The sequence below is a fragment of the Sus scrofa genome, chromosome 13, assembly GCF_054392235.1.
Source record: "Sus scrofa isolate SSC_HxYL_T2T_F1_AM1 chromosome 13, Sscrofa_HxYL_maternal_Yorkshire_Landrace_v2.0, whole genome shotgun sequence".
Classification (NCBI taxonomy): Eukaryota; Metazoa; Chordata; class Mammalia; order Artiodactyla; family Suidae; genus Sus; species Sus scrofa.
Genome location: NC_139395.1, coordinates 50780989 through 50801196, shown reverse-complemented (window position 1 = coordinate 50801196; position 20208 = coordinate 50780989). Strand labels below are relative to the sequence as shown.

Below are 20208 nucleotides of genomic sequence, written 5' to 3'. Positions count from 1 at the left end.
AGGGCAGGGAGTAGATTGACCGTCCTCAGCTGTCTGTCAGAGCAATTCCATTTTTCTCTCTTTCATATCCTGCTGAACAGACTTGTGGTTGCTAAGGGGGAGGAGGGAGAGAGTGGGATGGATTGGAAGTTTAAGTTTAGTAGATGCAAACTATTACATTTAGAATGGATAAGCAATGAGGTCCTGCTGTATAGCACAGGGAACTATATCCAATCTCTTGGGATAGGCCATGATGGAAGATAGTGTAAGAAAAGGAATATATATATATATATGTATGTATGTATGTATGAGTGACTGGGTCACTTTGTTGTACAGCAGAAATTGGCATAACATTGTAAATCAACCCTACTTTAATAAAATTAAATTGATAAAAGGATCTCCTGGTCATCCTTAGACAAGGTAATCTTCAAGGATCTTTTGGTTTGTTTCTTGAAAAGAAACATAAATGCAGGAATTTAGAAACAGATCGTGTCTGTATTTTTTATATCTCACTGACAATTCCTGGGAATATTTTTATGTAATTTTAATCCCAAGGGAGGGATTGTGGGATCTATTTATTCCACTTGATCTTCAAAATAAGTTATTTCCTTATGTATGTTCCTACCTATGGGGCCTGACTCTGGAATAATAGTAAATAGTGACTAGTAGCATCTTCAGTAGTGAAAACTTAAAAACTTGTCAGTTGAAATAGAAAGATGTCTGTATTTCTTGTGCCCTGCATGGGTCTTAAATTCAAGTTGAAAATCTGGCTTATTATGTATTGACTGAGCACGGTTTTTTAAAATCTCCAAATTCAGGTAAATGATTAAGTACCTGTCTTGTCTGTTTATGATGAAATATCTTTATCACTTCTCTTAGGACATGGATCCCCGGCTGATTGCATGGAAAGGAGGAGCAGTGTTGGCTTGTTTGGATACAACACAGGAACTGTGGATTTATCAGAGAGAATGGCAGCGCTTTGGCGTCCGCATGCTACGAGAGCGAGCTGCTTTTGTGTGGTGACGTGGACAGAAAAGTCACTGCTGAAGAACAAAACATGCCTCGTGGTATACAAGACTCTTATCAAATGTTTGTACTCTAATTTATTGACCTGGGTGCTTAAGTTTCATGGAAATACATGAATTTTAACTTTTATGTGGAGGACATGACGTTGGTGTAAAAAATAAGCTGCTTTTGTAGTCAGGACATCTGAGAATAAATATGAACTTATACTCCTGCCCCCACCTCAGGGTCTCAAACTCCCAGTGATGTAAACTGTTGCCATAGACCAGTTTTCAAGCAGTGAAGCCCTTCATTTAGGTTGACTTCTGAGTGTCATCATGCATTCTCATGTCACTATGAGGGGTGGGTGTGTGACTATACCAGAATTGTGAAAAACGTCTGGTCACACATTTTTCCTCACCTAGCATAGCAAGTGCATATATGTTATGACTCAGGTATGCTGCTAGAATTCCAAATAGGAAAAAAAATTTCTTTTAGAAATCTGGAGTTCCCTTGTGGCTTAGCAGAAGTGAATCCGACTAGGAACCATGAGGTTATGGGTTCAATCCCTGCCCTCACTCACTGGGTTAAGGATCTGGCATTGCCATGAGCTATGGTGTAGGTCTCAGATGTGGCTCCGATGTGGGGTTGCTATGGCTGGTTATGGTGTAGGCCAGCAGCTGTAGCTCCGATTAGACCTCCTAGCCTGGGACCCTCCATATGCCACGGGTGTGGCCCTAAAAAGCCAAAAAAAAAAAAAAAAAAAAGAAAAAAGATGCTGGAAGATGCTTTATCATTGCATTAGTAGAATGGTTATAATTTTAGATTATAACTTCTTGATTTTTAGGTATGAAATTGATTTAGCTTTGTAGCTATAGTTTCTGTCCTTTAATGCCACAGCATTTAGTAATATTTGTAGCAACTTTATTGGCATAAAATTTTTTAATTACAAGACTATGGTGTATGAATCCTTCCTTTCCCTGTTGCTATAGTAGGTATGCATATGGTTGACCCTTGAACAAAACATTTGAATTGGGCAGATCCACTTATACAGGTTTCTTCCAATAAATACAGACTACAGTATTACACAATCTGCAGCATCACAGATAGGGAGGGCAGACTGTACAGCTATATATGGATTTTCACCTGCTCAGTGGTCAGCACTTCTACCCCCCTGGGTTGTTAAGTTCAAGTTTCTATTGTAACCCTCCCTACAAGTAGCCTGTTCAGTGAACTTCCAAATCATCACAGATGCTTTTTTTAATCCTGTCACTGGAGGGGTAGGAAGGCATAAAGGTCTCCCACTTCATGACTGGGCTACAGGGAAGAACAGCTGTAGTGGCAGGCCTGCAGCCTTCTCCCCACCGACACATGCTGCTCGGCGTGGAGCAGCTCTTTGCAGAAAGCGGGGGCATCCTTCATGAGGTGGTATGTGGGGCAGACACTGAGTGCACTGTAGTCATCTTTGATGTCCACCTCTCTGAAATAGACCACCACGTATTTGTGCAGGTGAGTCTGGCTTCTCAGATCGCTGCAAAAGAGGTTAAAGGCAAGGGGGAACAGATCCTGGGAGTTCTCATGGGGACCGCCCTCGCTGTTGCTGCAGGTACCATCACACGCTGTGTTGCCATCATTGGAAAGAAGGAAAATGACCTTATCTGCTGCTGCCTTCTGAGTGGTAAGCCACTGCACGGGACCCATCTCGGCTATTTTCTTTTTCTGCCACTTTTCAAGGATAACCTCACTTCTGCAGTGGTTTTGAAGAAATCGAGTAAAGTAACAAACTGTGTGATGGAAACATATTTCAGATGGGTAAACCACAAGAACCTTAATGGGGGGTAGTAGTATGGTAGCAGAGAAGGAAGTCTTCTTAATTCTTTCTGTGGGGGAGAAAAACATTTGTCACCTATGGACAGGAGATAGCAGGCTTTCACTGTAGTATTGCTGATAAATGATCCCTTGCTAGGGCACGTAGGCTGAGCCCCAGGGATGTGTTATTACTGCCAGAGAGGGAGGTACCCTGATGTTCATTTTGTGCACATCACCTGAAACACACTGGTGTTTTTTAAGCCCCTGTCATGAATTAGTCCTCATGATCAAGCATATACCTTTTCAAATAAATTCATGGAAACTGTTTATGTGTAAGGTACTCTGTTTCAGGTAAGTGGTTGTAACTTTAGTATTTTTAGTGCCTTATATAAACAGGATAGCTGACCTTTGGCTCTTCACATCACATTTTGAGTTGGGTCAACTCAGTAGTTGTTCCATCTTCTACCTACAGGTGGTAGAGTTTCTTTACAGTTCCATAAGGTTAAGAGGTACCCCATTTCAGCTGGAACTAAACTGGAATTCTGTCCTATATGTGCTGTAGAATGGAAACTAGGTGTGAAACTACTGTAACGGATACAGGTCATAGAATATCCACTAAATATAGGTATTCCTAAGGTCAAAGGTCCACGTGGCTTTCTAGGCTAAGAAAGAACATGAGATTATAATCTTGTTCTGTCTACAATGTCACAAAGGCTGCGTTTATATTTCCTTGTCTATGTGTGGAGGAGAAGAGAAGCAAGGGTTTTCAGTGGGCCTTCCTCTGGCTGTGTAACTGTATAAATACACTCGTACTCAAGTCCTCAGTATTCTAGAGTTGAAAAGATCCTTAGAGTATATGAATCGAAGTGAGTGTTCTTATGCCTTCGAAGAATTATTTTTGAAAAAGGAACTAGCATCGAGTACCTATAACAGGTAAAATACAGTGCGTTTTTAGCTATCTTTGGCCCATTTCAGTCCTTGCAGATGCCTCGATGGTTTAAAAAACAAACAGGTGATAGCAGATCTGGAGGTCCCAAGCCCTGCTTTACCTTAGCAGATGTGATCCAGTCATTATATCAGTCTTATATCAGGAGTTATTTATTATCGGGAGAGCTCTAAGGCATTAAGTAATTGTTGTCTGACTGTCTAATGCCAAAATATGATTGCCTCTGGAAGAATGTCCCATTTAAAAAAATTCAGTGTTACTTCCTCATCCAGATTTCTCAACTGAATTACAACACTTACCATGCCTCCGGGTCAGATAGATCCCACCTGCTAGCACCCATATGGCCACCAGCAGAGCCAGGAGGAGGAGAGGCAGCCAGCCACTCAACATGCTTCTGCCTGGAGAAAACAAAACTTATTTATCTTCAGCAGAACAAAACCAAGTCTACCTCCTATTTGGAAAATAAAAATTTTACTCTGTGCTTTGTAGAAGTTTTGGTCCCTTTAAAGCCAAAAGTTAGTAGATCTCTATGGGGTCTGCAGATCAGTGTGTTTTTCCTTAGATTGTCCAGGTCTTTCATTAGATTCTTAAAGGGGAGAGGGGGACCCAGGAGGTTAGGAACAGTCCTCTAAAATCACTTTGGCCTCTTACTCCACATCTACACAGGCATTTTCACTGTAGCAACCAGAGTTTCCATTCGGTGTTTTGTCCTTTGATGAATTAATGTTATTCCGAGTGCAGTTACTTCATACATAGTAAGCATAGATGGTATTTTTCAGGGCTCTGTCAGACTGACAGCTGTGGGGAGGTAATGCCGCCCATCAAAGGAATGTTGGATCAGGTAAGCCCCTGCATGCAAAAGTGCTCAGGGATCTGTAGACACGGTGCCCTCACAGTGGCCAGGGCCCAGGACTGTTAGGAGGTTACATTTCCAAGAATAACACCTTCCACCTTTTGACCCCAGCCCTGGGCTAGTTCCGGTAGCGTTTGTCCAGATGCAGTGAAAGAACTTGCATCTCTAAATCCAGAGAGACATGCTGCAGAACAGGCTGCTCTCAGGCACCAGTGAGGTGTGTCTTTTGGTGCCGACACTCCTCATTTGTTATCCAAATGTTGGCTGTGTGGCCACCTGGAGTTACTGTAACAGCCAGGCCTTGGCCACTCAGAGGATAAGAAAGGACGCAGTGAAAGGTACATTCCCTCATACAGTCAGTCCTTTTATGCCACTGATGCACCCCTGATGTTTTCCCTTCTTGTGAGTATCCTGCTTGGTAAAGAATGTTGAATCTCATTCATCTCATTTTCCTTTTTTTTTTCCAGGGCCACACCCACAGCATATGGAGGTTACCAGGCTAGGGGTCAAATAGGAGCTACGGCTGCCGGCCTACACCACAGCCACTGCAACATAGGATCCGAGCCACGTCTGTGACCTGCACCACAGCTCACGACAATGCCGGATCCTTAACCCACTGAGCGAGGCCAGGGATCGAACCTGCAACCTCATGGTTCCTAGTCAGATTCGTTTCTGCTGAGCCACGACGGGGAACTCCATGAAGCCGAATTCTTACTCAGATTGCAGTTCTCGGGCACAGCACTGCCATTTTCCCTGCACCTTTGTTCAGCGCAGGTAGGCCGGTACCCTCCCTCATGCCCCTCCCATACACTGCCCCCTCAGCCTGACACATATTGAATGGGGGTGGGGCTGGGGGACCTTTGTATCCTGAGCCTCTTCCATCATCCCATGGAAAGGCCTGAGTACTTACTCTGATCTTGTGGGAAGGGGACCCCTGTGTGTGGGCAACGCACAACAGTTCCTCTGCGTCGGATGCAGTCGTTGCCACAGGTACGGAAATACGGAGTCAGCTGAGAAAAACGAGGGGCTCAGCAAGCTCTCACCACATCTCGGTCTCAGCATTATTCCTTCTTCCACCAGAACCCCTCTTCCCCTTTTTCTCTGGCTCCGACCCCTTCCTAGCATTGTAATAGGACAGTGTCCCCCCTCAGTCATACTTCTGTAACAAAGCCCTAAAATCCAGACCAATGACTTAAGACCGAACACCTTCTAAGATTCCTGGCTTACAAACCTAAGCTTTGTATATGTTGCTGAGATATTATTTTCCTTCCCTAAAAGGGTTAGGTCACATCCTGATACATATACAAATACATCCTCTAGAAAAACAGTGGTAGGACTCCTCTCAACCTAGGTCAGCACTTTACAACATGTAAGTCCCTGAGACTAGGAGAGTCTGGTTCCCTGGAAAAGGGGTGCAGTCATAATGACCGAGCGCCACCCAGGAGTAAAGAACAAAAGCTCCTTGTATCTTGGGTGTGGCTGTATGCCATCCAGACCCTTCACAGCCTCATACACTCTGACTGGAAAGAGCCCTGAAAGCATCTGCAAGCTGGACTCCCCATTCTCCAGTGGAGTAAACTCAGACCCTGAGGGGACAGAGTTGTCCTTCAGAGTTCACACACTGATGGGAACCCAGACCTGATTTCAAATCCTTTGTTACTTCATTTTTTGCAGTGAATGACTTGGGGAAACAAAATGGTATTCCTGTTTCAGAATTCCTCTGAGGCTCTGTGACAGAGGTGGGAATAAATGTGGGAAAGTCAGCAGTGACTCAAAGAAACAAAAAGGACCATGACGATAAGGTCAGCTTCCTGACCTCACCACTGCGAAGACAACTAAGAAGGACAGGCCTCCCTGTTGGCATCACTTAATGTGAGACTGCTGGTGGAGCCGGGGTGAGAACTCATCTGCTCCAACTAGAAAGCACTTCTCAAAGCAGCTGGGGAGGTGCAGTAGGTCTTCCAGCGCCCCTTCCCTCCCCAGAGCGTGCTGTTGAACTTTACCTGGACCACAGCACCTTCGCTTTCCCCAGTCACTTGAACCACCACAGAAGTTCGAGTTAGTTCTTTCTGGGGCAAGTAAGTGAGACAAAATCAAGAATTAGGGGCCATACAGGTGAGTAGGTCAAGGACTGCCCATGAAGACATCACTCTCCCCAAACAGTTTATGAATGCTTAGTGTGAATAGGGATTCAGTCCATGCTTCTGGCTGAAGATGGTTGGTTTTAGATTCACTGGGACATTTCTGTGGATGCCCTCAGGGACTTGTTTTTCTTTGAATTAACCAGACTAGCCCACATTTGGACAGCAGTCCTGCCTGTGCTCTCTCAAAAGAGAGCCTGTCCAAGGAATCTGCATTCTTTAACAAGGCAAGGAAAGCTGGAGGTTGAGGATGGGGTGGTGGTAAGGAAATAAAGTGGGGAAACATACCTCCGACACATAAGAAGTCCCAATTACAGTGGAGTTTTGGATCAGAGCCATGTATCTGTTTCCAAGGGGACTGGTTGTAAAATTCACTTCTACTGTGTTCTCGCTCTTCTTACAAGCAGTGATGTTTGGATCCCACAGACTTCCTATGAGTCAAGAGAGAATCACAAGGATGGAGCTGCAGACTCAGCCCTCATTTAAGTCCCCAAAAAGGGCTTGACAAAGACCTACATCCTCAGGCACATGTCCAAGAGACACAGATTCTACTACACAGTGTACCTTTTATTCATCCTCTCAAAGTAACCTGCTACCAAAGAAAGTTTAAGAAAAAGTTAGGGATTCCACATCACTGCTTTGCTGAGATTCTCTTCCCTGGCCGAGGCTGTTAGGAGACATGAGCTGGGTTCTACTACTCCCTTCTATTCTCAACAGCCATTGTGAATGAAGAGCAGGGGTCAAGATCTCCTTTCCAGGATGGGGAGCAGGAGCCACAGGTTAGGAGAGATGTCCAAGTTTATAGAGTGAGTGGGTTCAGGATCAGGACTACAACTACTAGAACATTGTAAGTTCCAGGAGCTCCATCTATCACAGCTTTACTGGATGTCAGGAAATAAGGAAATGCCTCATGGCTTAGAAAATATCCTGACAGGTGTACTCTGAGAAAAAGCCGGTTGTTTCATTCATGTGGCTTGCAAATCAACACTGTTAATTTCCAGGAACATGATACACAATAGCATGCATTATTTTCCCCACCCAGGAGACCATTTCTGGCGCTTGCTCAGAACTGTCTTTAGGAGTTGGTGTCTACTCCAACCAAGGCCGTTAGACCCTTGCCCGCCCTGCAGTGTCCTCCATACTTCAGGTCTCTGCTGGTGGGAGGTGAGAGGAAACACAACACTCCAACTCTGCCTTCCAGCAAGGAGCCCACGTGGCCTCAGTCTGCCAGGGTTCACAGGGATGCCTGTGGGGTGGGGGTGCCTAAAAGAGATCCATCCCCCAAAATACTACTAGCTTCATTAGCACCCTAAGATTGTACTACCAAGAAGTGCACACAAATCCTTGTAAAGCCCTTGAAAATTGGACACTTGGGACTAATTATCCTGAAGGGGCTTTTTTCAGATTTCAAAGAGTAGGGTGGGTTTTCAGTCTGGCCTGCAAGAGGTGGAACCCGCTGGGGTCACAGGTTGAAAGTATGCTCCTAGTTCATTTCTTTAGCTAACACTCCCACCTTGACTGTTTGCAGATCCGAGTAGAAGGTGCACAGGGTCCCCATGGCCACAGCTTAGTGGTCCTGGTGTCCCGGGCACGCGGAGGACTCAGAGATTCCCATCCAGGCAGGAAGGGCTTTTGGGTAAGTGCAATTTGGGCTAAAATGTTACTTCATTTTTTTTGTCTTTTCAGGGCCGTTCCCACGGCATATGGAAGTTCTAGGCTAGGGGTTGAATTGGAGCTATAGCCGCTATAGCATCCTCATGGATGCTAGTCAAATTTATTTCTGCTGAGCCACAACAGGAACTCCTAAAATGTTACTTTAATCAAGGGGAAGAGTTCCTGTAGTGGCGCAGTGGTTAACAAATCTGACTAGGAACCAGGAGGTTGCGGGTTCATTCCCTGGCCTTGCTCAGTGGGTCAAGGATCTGGCATTGTCGTGAGCTGTGGTGTAGGTCACAGACGTGGCTTGGATCCTGCATTGCTGTGGCTGTGGCATAGGCCAGTGGCTACAGCTCCAATTAGACCCCTAGCCTGGGAACCTCCATATGCCACGGGAGCGGCCCTAGAAAAGACAGAAAGACAAAAAATCAAGGGGATGGGGCAATTTTCTGTGACTTGCTTACGACATAAACCTAAGAGCCTGTCCATCCTTGGACAGGCTGCTGGATTCAGTGGGCAAGTACTAACTGGGGATTGGCCTTAACTGTCTGAGCAACTTGAATACACACACCTCCCATTCTAGGCCTCAGTTCTTTCATCTGAGGAAGTTCAATTCAGAACTCAGAAGAAGTTCAATTGAAAAAGTTCCCCAGTGGTGCGTGGGCTAAGGATTCAGTGTTGCCACAACCAACCTGAAGGCATGGGTTGCAATTGCAGCATGGGTTCAATCTCTGGCCCGGGAAATTCCACATGTCACAGTGCAGGAAAAAAAAAAATTCAACTGAGCTGTCATGACTCAAGTTATGAGCTGCTTCTAATAACAAAAGTAAATGATGTATTTACTTACCTGCCTCAATGCACTTTTTTTTGTATTTCATTATGCGGTCCAGGCAGCCTGGAAATTTGAGTGAAAGTTTTACATTTTAGAAAAATAAATCTCTTCTCCACCCCCTCGCCAACAAGTATGCACACAAGTATGCTCACCACACCTCTAAGGAATTGCCAGAACATTCCAGATAGGAGGTCAGATAGCAGATTTAAATGGGACACTAACATTATACTGTTAAACAGAAGGTTATCTAACCATGAAGTGATAACCACAGTCTACTTTAAATACAGCCATTATCAAAACAGTATCTGATCCCCAAGAGAAGACTTGGAAATCAACCTTTCTTCAAAAATGAGGTTTGGGGGAGTTCCCATTGTGGCTCAGCGGTAATGAACTTGACTAGGATCCATGAACACGTGAGTTTGATCCCTGCCCTCACTCAATGGGTTAAAGATCTGGTGTTGCCATGAGCTGTGGTGTGGCTTAGATCCTGCATTGATGTGGTTGTGGTGTAGGCCAGCAGCTGCAGCTCCAGTGAAACCCCTAGCCTGGGAACTTCTATTGCTGTAGGTGCGGCCCTAAAAAGACCAAAAAAAAGGAGGTTTGGTAATACTGCCCCTTCTAGGAGGTAGAGCTTAAGCCCATCCTATATACACCCCCACCCCAGGACTGGGGAGACTTAGTGATTTGTTTCCAAAAACGAGAGCAGGGAGAAGGAAAGGTAGTAGGTTGACATGGAAAAGCCTGGCAGACACCATGTAACCAAGTGACAAAGGGGTGCACCACCCACTCTGACAGGGTGTCATGAGAAGGATGCTTCACCTCTGCAGAATTCTCACCAAACACGTATGTTTCCAGTCTAAACACGAGGCAAGGATAAGCCAAATCCAGACTGGGGGACATCCTGCAGGATGCACAGCCAGCACACCTCAAGACTGCTATGGTTGTGAAAATGGGAAAAGGCTAGAAGCTGTCACAGACCAGATGAGACTAAGGAGACAGAGGGACTAAATGCTGTGGGGACAGAAAGAGGACATTAATGGAAAAGCAGGTGAAATCCAAATAAAGTCTGGAGTTTAGTTCATAGAAATGTACAAGTGTTGGTTTCTTAGTTGTGACAAACAGACCATGGTAACTTACGATGTTAATGATAGGGGAATCTGTACTGTCTTTGCAACTTCCCTGTAAATGTAAAATTACTCCAAAATATCGTTTTTTAAAAATGAGATTTGGTCTCATCAAGAAAGCTGCAGGTATATGGTGTGATGCCAGGAAAACACTGGACCATGACCAATGAACAACAATGAATTGAAAATTTCCCCATTTGGCTTCAGTGGTATGCCTGGGACAGGGACAGGCGTAGAATTCAGAACAGGTGACCCAGCCTGGGTGGTGGTAATGTGGGAACTGCTGGGGCCGGGTACTAGACCCTCCATACAAACAATCCCCAAACTCATCCCAGCCCCGTGCGTGACACTGCAGGTATAACATCAGAGCACTAGCTGGTCAGGTGTCATAGAGCAGGGGAAAGAACCTAGCAATTAACTCAGTGCCACCCTGCTTCTTCACCACAGCTCAGGGGTCAAGCCTACTGGATTCCAGACATCAAAGTCAGAGACTAGCAACATGCCATCAGATTACATAGCCTGCCGTGAAACTGAGACTGGAACAAACAGTTTGTGTCAACGATAAAGAGTGGCTAAAAGTGCATCAGTCAAGAAGAACCAGAGTTTGATGTCAGCTTCACTTCTACTGGGTACATAACCAGGGCAAGTTACTTAAGCTCTCAATTTCTTCATCTGTAAGATGGGGCTATCCCAACCTCAGGGTTGTCGGAGGCTTAAGTGATTCTGCGTGTCAAGTGCTCAGCATGGTGCCTGACACACAAGAATGGGCTTTCCCCTACAAACCTGCCTTAGTGCTCTCCCTGTAGTGCCTTGTACATATTACAGATGAGGAAACAGAGACTAGCAAGGCCAAACGCTAGTCCACGGTACCCTGCATTCTCTGTACCAAACCACATACCAAAGCAGGGGTCCGAGTAAGACGAGAAGATCGAGGAAGTTTACCTGGTGAGGTGAAGTTCACAGCCAAGGAGGGGCCATCTTCGTTCATATTTGCATTGGGGATATTATGGGCTCCAATGAAATAGCGTGTATTCAGCTCTACTGGAAAGCCTACGTAGGAAAACATCCACTGCAAGGCAAAGCAGCAATCCCTGAAATTTCCAAGTCCTTTTCATTGTCAACTTCATTTCCTAACTTGCTGCTGCTTACATCTCTAGCCAATGTCTGCTAAGGAAATGGACCCCATACAGTTACCAGTGTAACTCACAGATTCAAAAAATTGTAAAATTCTAGAGCCAGGATATAATTTAAGTTCAACTCCCCTCACTTTGCTGATGGAGAAACTAAGGCCCAGAAATGCTGACTTGCCCAAGGCACACAGCAGAGAAATGGCCCAAACTGGGATTTGAACCTGGTCGTCCTGCTCCCGGTTATAGCTGCTCCCCGGCCTGTGTGTGTGTGGCTCAACATGCACACCCCCAACAAAGGACCTGGCTTCCGTGACTGTTATCCAAGGGTCTCTAAGTGCTTACTTTGCCGCCAGAAGGTCTGGTCTGAGTCTGGAAGGCCTCAGTGTAATTGCACCTCACGCAGCTGTAGGTCTGCTTCTGGCTCTTGCCCGTCACACAGATCTTGGTGGCCTTCAACAATCGGATACTGGCTGCCAAGGTAGGCAAGAAGGCAGTTGTGTATTTAGTGCTTCTTATGTGGCCAGCCAACGCTAGACAGCCTACCTGCCTCATGGCAGTTCACATTCACTGTAGCCATCAAAGGTAAGCACTGTGGTTGTCCCTGGTTTACAGATGGGGTGAACAAGCCTTACAGAATTTCAGGTAGCTTTGCCTTAGTCTACAGAGTTCATCAGAGGCAGAATATGGGTTCAAATTCCTAAGCCTGGATTTCACAGACACCTGCAAACGTGAGTCTAACTGCGCTATTCTGGGTCTTTTAAGAGGAACAGACCTGCTGTGTAGAACACCACCAAGGCCTTTCAGAGGGTCACCACCAGCCATGCCTGTTCTGGTTGCACCTTTATCCATGCCGATTCTTCCCCCTTGAATGCCCTTTCCTCATATTCTCTGCCTCTTCAACACCTAACTTATGCACATACCTAAAACAACAGCTAACAAACACAAGACCTCACTCTGTAGAAGGAGCCAGGATGAAGCCACATGCATTACTGCAACATCTAACTTAATGTGGTCTCCCCAGAGCCCTCTCCTGCTTCTCCCGCCCTCCTTCCCGCCCACCTCAGATGGAGTACAGGTCCTTCTGGGGTTCCCCAGACCCTATCTGTGCTTGTGCCTGCCTACCCCTGGGCCATGAGAACCCAACCTGGGCAGGGACTGTAGCTGACTCATCTCTCCGTGCATGGCACTCCCAGATTATTGACCAGAAGGAATTGAGCTGAATTTATGGGCAGAACCCACAGACATGGTGCTTAGGGCCTCAGGATTGGTTCATCCAAAGAACTCACAAGGTACCCTGGGGAAATGCCAGGACTCCCACGATGCCATTTGGAGTGGAAAAGTTATCTACCCGAGGGAAAGCTTTCCTAAACCTGGGGGGTCATCCCTGGCCTTAACCCGTTTTCCTCAATGAAGGATGGCATGACATACAGTACAGTACTCAGTGTGCCACTCGATCAGTTTCGACACTCATGCAGTCAGAACCCAGGTCAAGGAACACCCCAGGAGTGTCCCCCAGGCTTCCTTTCAGTTCCTCCCACAGCTGAGAGTAGCCACAGTAGTCATGACTTCTAACTGCTTAGGGTAGTTTTGCCTGTTTTACACTTTTTGTTAATGGTGTCTTTTGGTGGGTAGGACTGCAGGCCTGTGTGCAGATATGAATGTATGAACTCTGAATCTAGCTATGTCTGAGATTCACCCATGTTGTGTGTAGTTATAGATCACGCCATGTTGGTATCTATATAGGACTATACAGATATAATTCATGCTCATCACTCTAATGAATTCTGTTTTGTGATTCCAAATCTATCTTCAGGCATTTGATGCATTCCATTTTTTTGGTGCTATGAATACTGCTACTATGAATATTCTAGTCTGTGGTTTTGTTTTATATCTGTATATAGTTTGTTGGGTATCAGACTAAGGAAGTAATGGGTCACAGAGTCTGCCGGTTTCTGTTCTTTCTGGGTTTTTTGTTTTTTTGTTTTTTGTTTTTTGGGTTTTTGTTTGTTTGTTTGTTTGGGGTTTTTTTTGTTTTTTTGTTTTGCCAGGAATTGAACCCATGCTACAACAGTGACATCAGATCCTTAACCCACTGAGCCGCCAGGGAAGACCCCATTTCTGCTTTAGTAGACATGTCAGGCCTTATCTTTGATTGATGCAAACTTACCATCTGCCCGGAGTATCCAGCTTATGTTCATCAAAATTGAATAGTCCTCCACTGCAACACTGCTTTTAATAGGTTCCACTCGGAGGTCCCTCAAGTCTCCTGGGGTCAGAGCGTGTCGAACCATCCATTCTGGAGACAGTCCTGGGAGAAGGTGAGACTGCCCATGTCACCCCCTCCCCAGCCTAATCCAGTGCCACCTGATCTCTGTGCCCCACCCTTACCCACCCCTCATTCACAATTCATCTCTTCTTCCTGCTAAGGCAGGCCAGACATTTCTCAGTGCTGGCTGATATACGGCCAGCATGGTGCTCAACTGCCTAGCCCCAACCTACAGAGCAGGTGGGACCACTCCAGGTCCCTGTGTACAAGTATATCTAATATACTTGACATGGTTATATTAGGACCAGTCCTGCCTTCCCCATGCCTCAACTTGGACTCCAGCCAGCTGGCCTACATGGCTCACCCTTCCTTACTCCAGTCCCTGCTGGTCACATCTGTCCTTTAGCTCACCCTGCCCATCCACATTTCTTGGGGAGAAACCCACGCATTCTTCAGATGCTACCATCTCCAACATTCCTTCTCTGAAGCATTTTTTTTTGTTCCCAGCTCTAAGTGCTGTCCTTCTCATGGCACTTAATCTCCCTTCGAGGAGGGGCATAGTGATTCCTGCCCTGCCTGTGCCTCTTATGGCCCACCCCAAACCCCAGGAGCTCTGCCTTGGGCAGGTAGAGGCTTCACTTGCATCAGCTAACAAAGCACTGGTTCACCCTGTGCATGGTCTCTGATGACCCATTGCTAGGATTTGGGTTTCCTAAAAGTCCAACTGAGCTTTTGATGTAAAGCCCCACATACCCATTTCCGAGTGCACCTACCAGGCTCAGAGCCACACTGAATTGTCTGCAAGAGAGAAAGAAACTGAGTGTCATGTTGAATGCCAGGAAATCACAAGCTTTCAGTTGCCAAATGAGACAAAAACACCATTTTTTCTTCCTTTAAATGCATATGCAAGTGGTGAATGCTCAAAGAAAAGCTGAGCCGGTTCCACTTCACTGTTTGGAGGAGACTGAACAGCCCCATGGTAGAGATTAACCTCCAGGACACTTGATCCTCAAGTCTGCCCATCAATTCATGTAAAGACAGAGGTGGGTTCCCACTCCTCTCTGTACCTCAGCCCTCCTTGCTACAAACAGGGGATAACTCTGGACCATCATGAAGTTCCCTTCACACTCTAATGTTTAGCTGTAGATTTTTAGGACGGTCTAGAATACTTATTGATTGCCCCAGGTCAAGGACTGGCTGTGCCAAGAAGATGAGCAGAAGAATGCAGTCCACGGTAACTTTCCCAGGTTCTTTAACAAAATTCCTCTTCTAATATAAAAGGTACCTGAGCTATTTGCAAAATCATAAGGCAACTGTGGTTTCAACACATTTTAAAATGAGCTTAAAAAATAGTACTGTCAATGTCTAAAAAAGGCCAGTATTAAATCCTTTGGTGTTAACTGGTCATGTCTTTTTATAAGAAAAAATAATCAGTACTTTGATTTTGGGATAAAATACTGAACCTAAAAGGCAGCAGCAAGTTCCAGTGACAAGACCCAAAGTGCTAAGTCCACCAGCTCTGGAATCTGAGCTCTTGAAACGTCAACATTTCTAAACACCTTGTAAGACAGCAAAACTTTTGATGGTTTGAGTATTCTGAATTGGGTGAAATTGTCAGTCACTCATTGTCTTTTTCAAGCTGAACTCCAAAGGATATTGTCAGACAGTCTTTTAAACAAAGGAGCCACCATAGTGGGAGCTAAGTTCTTGTTAAAGGGCTAGTGAGACAAATTTTAGGAAGAAGCAAAGCAATAATAGCTCTAAACTTTACAGAGTTCAAGCTGTCAGCCTCATATATTAGGCAGCTACTTCAAAGGCAATGAATTCTTCCTTTAGAGGAAAAGGCCCAGGAGTTTGGGCTGTGAACTGAGAAGTAAAAAGAGTAACTGAAGACACCAGGGCAGGGAAGGGGATTTGTCTTTCCATCACCAAGTAACAAAATGCTTTTAGGCTATGTGCTAAAAGGGCAGCATCATAGCTTCAGATACTATTTTAAAAGTGAGCTTTTTGTTTAACAACCCTGAAGATTCCCTCAATCTTTCAAGACTCAGGAGAAGAAAGGAAACCTGCAGTAGAGTTAAGGAGCGTAGCTTTGGGAACAAGGGCCCCAGAACAGCAAAATCAGTATGGCAAGAAAGGCGAGTGGAAATTCCTATTGTGGTGCAGCGGAAGCAAATCTGACTAGGAACCAGAAGGTTGTGGGTTCGATCCCTGGCCTCGCTCAGTGGGTTAAGGATCCAGTATTGCTGTGAGCCGCGGTGTAGTTTGCAGATGCGGCTCAGATCTGGTGTTGCTGTGGCTGTGGTATAGGCCGACAGCTGCAGCTCTGATTAGACCCCTAGCCTGGGAACCTCCACATGCTGCAGGTGTGGCCCTAAAAAAAGTCAAAAAAAAAAAAAAAAAGTGGAATGGAGAAGCAGCTCTTGTGCCCCCAAAGCAGGCAGACTCAAGACCCCAAGCAATAACAGTGTTGAACCCCGACTGTGTGTGGGGCTCTTTGCTGCTGCCTTGAAGGTGCTGTTGCTCTCACTAGATTTTGGTGAGTTAGAGTAGGACCCTTTGTTTTACAGAAGAGGACACCTCGGCTCTAGGAGCGTAAACGGCTTAATCAAAAGCGCAAGGTGCCATGTGAACCCCGGTCTCTCTGATTCCTCTGCCCCTGAGTCAAGCAATCCATCGCCCAGTGACTCCCTGGCTGGGACATGCCGGCTGCCCAGAGGGTGCACATCTGCCCCCTCCAGACAGCCCAACGCAAAAGCCTCGGATCATAAGGTGACAGGTGGGACGGCATCAGGATCCGGGATCAAGGGATGGGGGAAGGCAAAAGAGGAGCGCGGACGGAAGCTTACCGGCTCTGGAGGCATGGCACCCCAGCACAGCGCGGCCAGGCTCAGCAGCACTAGTAACATCGCGGGGCGACTTCCCGCTACCTCACGGGGTCCGAGCCAGCCTGCAGACACGCTCTTGTCCCGGCGCCCGGGGCCTCCGGGCTCCGCCTCCCCCAGCGCCGCCCAAGTAGGGGCGGCCCCCAGGCGCCCTCTGTAGATGGGGAACTGAGTGTCCCGGCCTGCAGGGGCCCCGAGTGATGCCCGGGTCGGAAAAGCTGTCGAGCAGCCGCGGGTGCGCCAGCCCCGCGCACACGTGAGTTTAGTGAGTCAGGTGCACGAGAGCGCGCGCGCATCTTGTCGGAGCGGCCCGCTGTGCTCTTCCCCGCCTCCCGGAGCGCGCGGATCGCGGGCGCCGCGAGTTAAACTGTAGTCGGAGAGGGCCCGGTCGCCGCCGCCAGCTTTCCCAGTTCCGCTGCTGACCGTCCTGGCTCTCGGGGGAGCTGCCCACTGTGAGTAGTGGGAACGCGCCGGGACCCGGGGCCAATTGCCCCGAACGGCCCCGGCAGCAGCCTGGAGCCCCCAACGGTGGGGAGGTGGGTCGGGAGGCCAGCGGCTGGACTGGCCGAAGCAGGGAAACAAGCGGTGGGACTGGAGCAGTAATGCCGCACTGAGTTCTTCGTGGGAGCTAGTTCCTCGCAGGAACTAAGTTATATGTCATTTGTGTAAAAGAAGCCACTTCCCCTAGCTTTTCTGGTCATTGTATATTTCCACAAAACTAACCCCGACACTAACACTTGGATCTCTGAAGGCAGAAGCCTTCACCCTATGAGTTTGGAGGTGGAGTTCTCGAGTTTCACAGTGCCCAGAACCTCTGAGCAGATTTGGAGCATGCCCAGCAGAGAGCCCACACAACCCCTCAGGTCCAGGCAGGTAATTCTCTACCTCCCTGGTAATTCTGTGAAGGTGGACCGGCACCATTAAGACACAGGGAAAGTTAATAAAAATCAGATGGCTAAAAGTAGATTCCAGTACTTGAAACCCTGCTGATTCAGCTGCCTCCATTTGCCAGGGATAAGGCGGAGGTGACCAACTCAAGGCCCCTTAAATTTGTAGGCCCAGTTAGCTCCATGTTTTAGATGAGGAGACCAAGGCCTAGAGAACAGTGTGGAATATGTGGATGGAATTGTCAGCTGGTGAGAGGTTGATGTATTTAAGCAGCTGTTTTGCTGAGGTCCTGAGCATCAGACATGGCCTATCGGCCTGATTCAGATTTGGGCCAGCGTGGAGGTGAGCTGGAGGCTCTGGCATGCACACTTATGGATTGCAGGTGGTGTTTCCAGAGGATTGGTCTATTTTCTGACCAAGGAGTGAGCTTGCAGCTCGGCCACTTTGGACCCCTCTGTCAACTTCTCACAGTTGCTTTGAGCCCTGTGGCCCCAGGGATCATTTCCGGCGTCAGTAGTCTTTCTTCTGAGCAGACATGTGCATGGTGCCAGTCCTGGGTGCCAAGGGGCCGACAGCTGCTCTTGGACTGAGGACAAGTGCGGTGAGACCATGTTCAGGGGCAAATGCGCCTGCCCTACTGTGGAAGGGCAGCTGCAGACTACCTTGTCTTCCAGCTCTTGGATTGTGAACTTTGTCCTGTGGTGCTGAGGAACCACAGCAGACATTTCAGTGGCAGTCAGTTTTTCAGTTTTAGAAAGGCCACATGAGTGGCTTTGCTGGGCAGTGGGGGGCTAGCCCCTCTGAGCAGCGAGGTAGCAGCAGCTAACCCAAATACATTCATCTGATGAAGAGCTGAGGCCCTGCCATAGGCCAGGCTCTGAGCTGTGCCAGCTGTATAGCCGTGCTCCAAAGCAGGCCCCTGCTGCGGGAGCTTGGGCTGTTGAGTGCAAGGGCTTTGGGGACAAGCAGGAACACAGAGGGTAGTCCTGGCGATAGGGATCGTGAATCAGACATTTGTAGGGGGTGGTAGATAGGGCCCCGGGGGAGGAGGTGAAGGCTAGGAGGGGACTGCACCAGGAAAACCTGGGAGTAAGAGAGCAGCTGTGACATCAGATGGGGCAGAGGGACCAGAGGTGGCCTGGCCTGAGGTGGGTGCCTGGCTTAAGTCACTGGTAATCAGGGGTATCTTTGGTAAGAGGGGGTGAAACAGGCATAGGAGGAAGTGGGTTCAGAGATAGCAGTGGGGTGAGGTGGCTTTGTTTTTTAAAAAAGACAGGCTGAAACTCTTTCTCCAGGCAAAGAAGCTGGTGGGCAAAGGAGAGAGGAAGGGTGAGGCAAGCATGGTGCTTAGGGAGCGGAGCATCAGGTGGGAGGAGTAGAAGGAGGGAGCCTGGGCAGGGGCTGGCTATTGACTCCCCACACAGACTGAGTCACCCCCCCACCCCCCCGCCATTGCCCTGAGTCCAGAGTGGGTACAGAGATGACACTGCTCTGGCCCTTGTTCCCTAATGCCCATGGCCAGCTCTTTAGGCAGGACTGCAGAGTAGGCAGTCCCCAGGACAGCCCTTCAGCCACAGCTAGTGTTCTCTGTGGGCCAGCAAGGTGCACCTGCCTGTTTTCTTCCTGGCTCAAAGGGTCGTTCCAAAAAGTTGACCTCCACAAGAGGTCCTTGTTGTTAAGCGTGCAGCCTCGGAGGTGACCTGCTGGGGGGATACTGTTTGTTTGAATGCCTAAGGCCAATAACATCATGGCTTTGTAAACTGGAGGCAGGGCCACTGTGGGTCTCAGCTTCCTCTCTTTCTCTGGAAGTCACTGTCTATTTCAGAGCCTCAGTTTCCTTTTCTGTAAAGTGGGGCAGGTGAGACAGTGTAATGGTGACAAGGTGACTCAAGTCTGTGAGGGCAGTGACCTTCACAGATGCTTTGACCTTCTTCTTTCAGTCCTGAATTCTGCCAGGTCTAGGTTTCTGAAAGAGCCACTGTGCAGTTGTTTTCATGTCTGGGTATTTAGTGGGTGCTTGTTAAATGCTTGAACGAACAAAGAAATGAAGCATACCTTTCTCCAAGCTGAGCGCCTAAGTCTGCCCACCCAGGAGAGCTGCTTTGGGTTTCTTCCTCCCTCTCCTCTTCCTCCTCTGGTGCTTCTACTAGAGCCTTGAAGACCACCTTTTCCAGTATCCTGACCCTGAGCCCCTGGGACAGGCTCTGTACCACCAATGGGAGTTGAGAGACCAGGGTCCCACACCTCTTGGCTGTGCTACTGTTCTGGCCTCAGGTGAGGCTCTCAGTGTCCTAGAGCCTACCTGCGGCTGACATCAGCCTTGCTGGCCTGGCAGGGCTGTGGGGAGACTTGCAAGAGGTGGGAAGAAAGGACTTAAAGGTGCTGTGTAAAGACAGGACAAGAAAAAAGAAATTATCTCTATGGCCCAAGTAGGGAAATTCCTTTTGCTCCCAAGTGTAGTGACGTCCTCAGGTCTGTCACTTTTGTCAGACCTTTGTTTCTCTGCCCTGTCCATCCCTGAGGAAACAAGGCCACTGGGGTTGTTGACATGTCCCAGGCCCAGCCTCCAGCCACGCAGGTGGAATTTTCCACTTCTTTGTTTTTTTTTTTTTCAAATATTAATCAAGGTCCCAGCTAGTCAACAGTGGACTCATTGTCTCCTGAAGAGCACACTGTTTCTGGCAAATACTGGCTACC

The 20208-nt window shown here is 47.6% G+C and overlaps 3 protein-coding genes across 59 annotated transcripts in view; 2 read left to right on the top strand and 1 right to left on the bottom strand.

The window, feature by feature from the left end:
- ACTR8 (actin related protein 8) overlaps positions 1–15138 on the top strand; it is a 37293-nt gene extending 22155 nt beyond the window's left edge. Inside the window, exons 13-22 of one of the 50 annotated variants that reach the window (XR_014823336.1) lie at positions 859–1046; positions 2588–2659; positions 4516–4577; positions 5057–5363; positions 6264–6484; positions 8259–8366; positions 9506–9631; positions 10790–12054; positions 13712–13790; positions 14649–15138. Coding sequence is in view for 1 of the 50 variants with exons in the window: in XM_001929049.7 (XP_001929084.3) it covers positions 859–1002 (144 nt within the window). In the remaining 49 variants the exon portion in view is untranslated. Of the gene's footprint in view, positions 1–858; positions 1934–2490; positions 2660–4501; positions 7895–8258; positions 8367–8969; positions 9238–9505; positions 9632–10073; positions 10306–10789; positions 13336–13711; positions 13791–14648 lie in introns of those variants that run through there. The other 49 variants (XR_014823296.1, XR_014823302.1, XR_014823313.1 and 46 more) reach the window with 49 other exon arrangements.
- On the bottom strand, positions 1889–16685 carry IL17RB (interleukin 17 receptor B). 2 transcript variants are annotated; one of them, XM_005669645.4, is made up of 11 exons: positions 16588–16685; positions 14512–14536; positions 13640–13780; positions 11815–11942; positions 11285–11411; positions 9234–9281; positions 7019–7161; positions 6593–6658; positions 5500–5599; positions 4036–4134; positions 1889–2861 (listed from the first exon to the last, which is right to left on the bottom strand). In XM_005669645.4, exons 1-11 carry the CDS (start codon positions 16645–16647, stop codon positions 2299–2301), a joined length of 1500 nt encoding a protein of 499 aa, XP_005669702.1. In that variant the 5' UTR covers positions 16648–16685; the 3' UTR covers positions 1889–2298. The 2 variants fall into 2 exon arrangements, with proteins under 2 accessions (XP_005669702.1, XP_084844766.1); XM_084988640.1 differs by lacking the exon at positions 6593–6658.
- The window catches only part of CHDH (choline dehydrogenase), a 47319-nt gene continuing 34106 nt past the window's right edge, over positions 6996–20208 (top strand). For 2 of the 7 annotated variants that reach the window (XM_084988639.1, XM_013981791.3), the window contains exon 1: positions 16780–16879. The gene's annotated coding sequence lies outside the window, so the exon portion shown is untranslated. Of the gene's footprint in view, positions 8367–9505; positions 9632–10789; positions 10972–11312; positions 12055–12695; positions 13791–14648; positions 14782–16308; positions 16511–16779; positions 17076–20208 lie in introns of those variants that run through there. The other 5 variants (XM_084988638.1, XM_005669647.4, XM_084988634.1 and 2 more) reach the window with 4 other exon arrangements.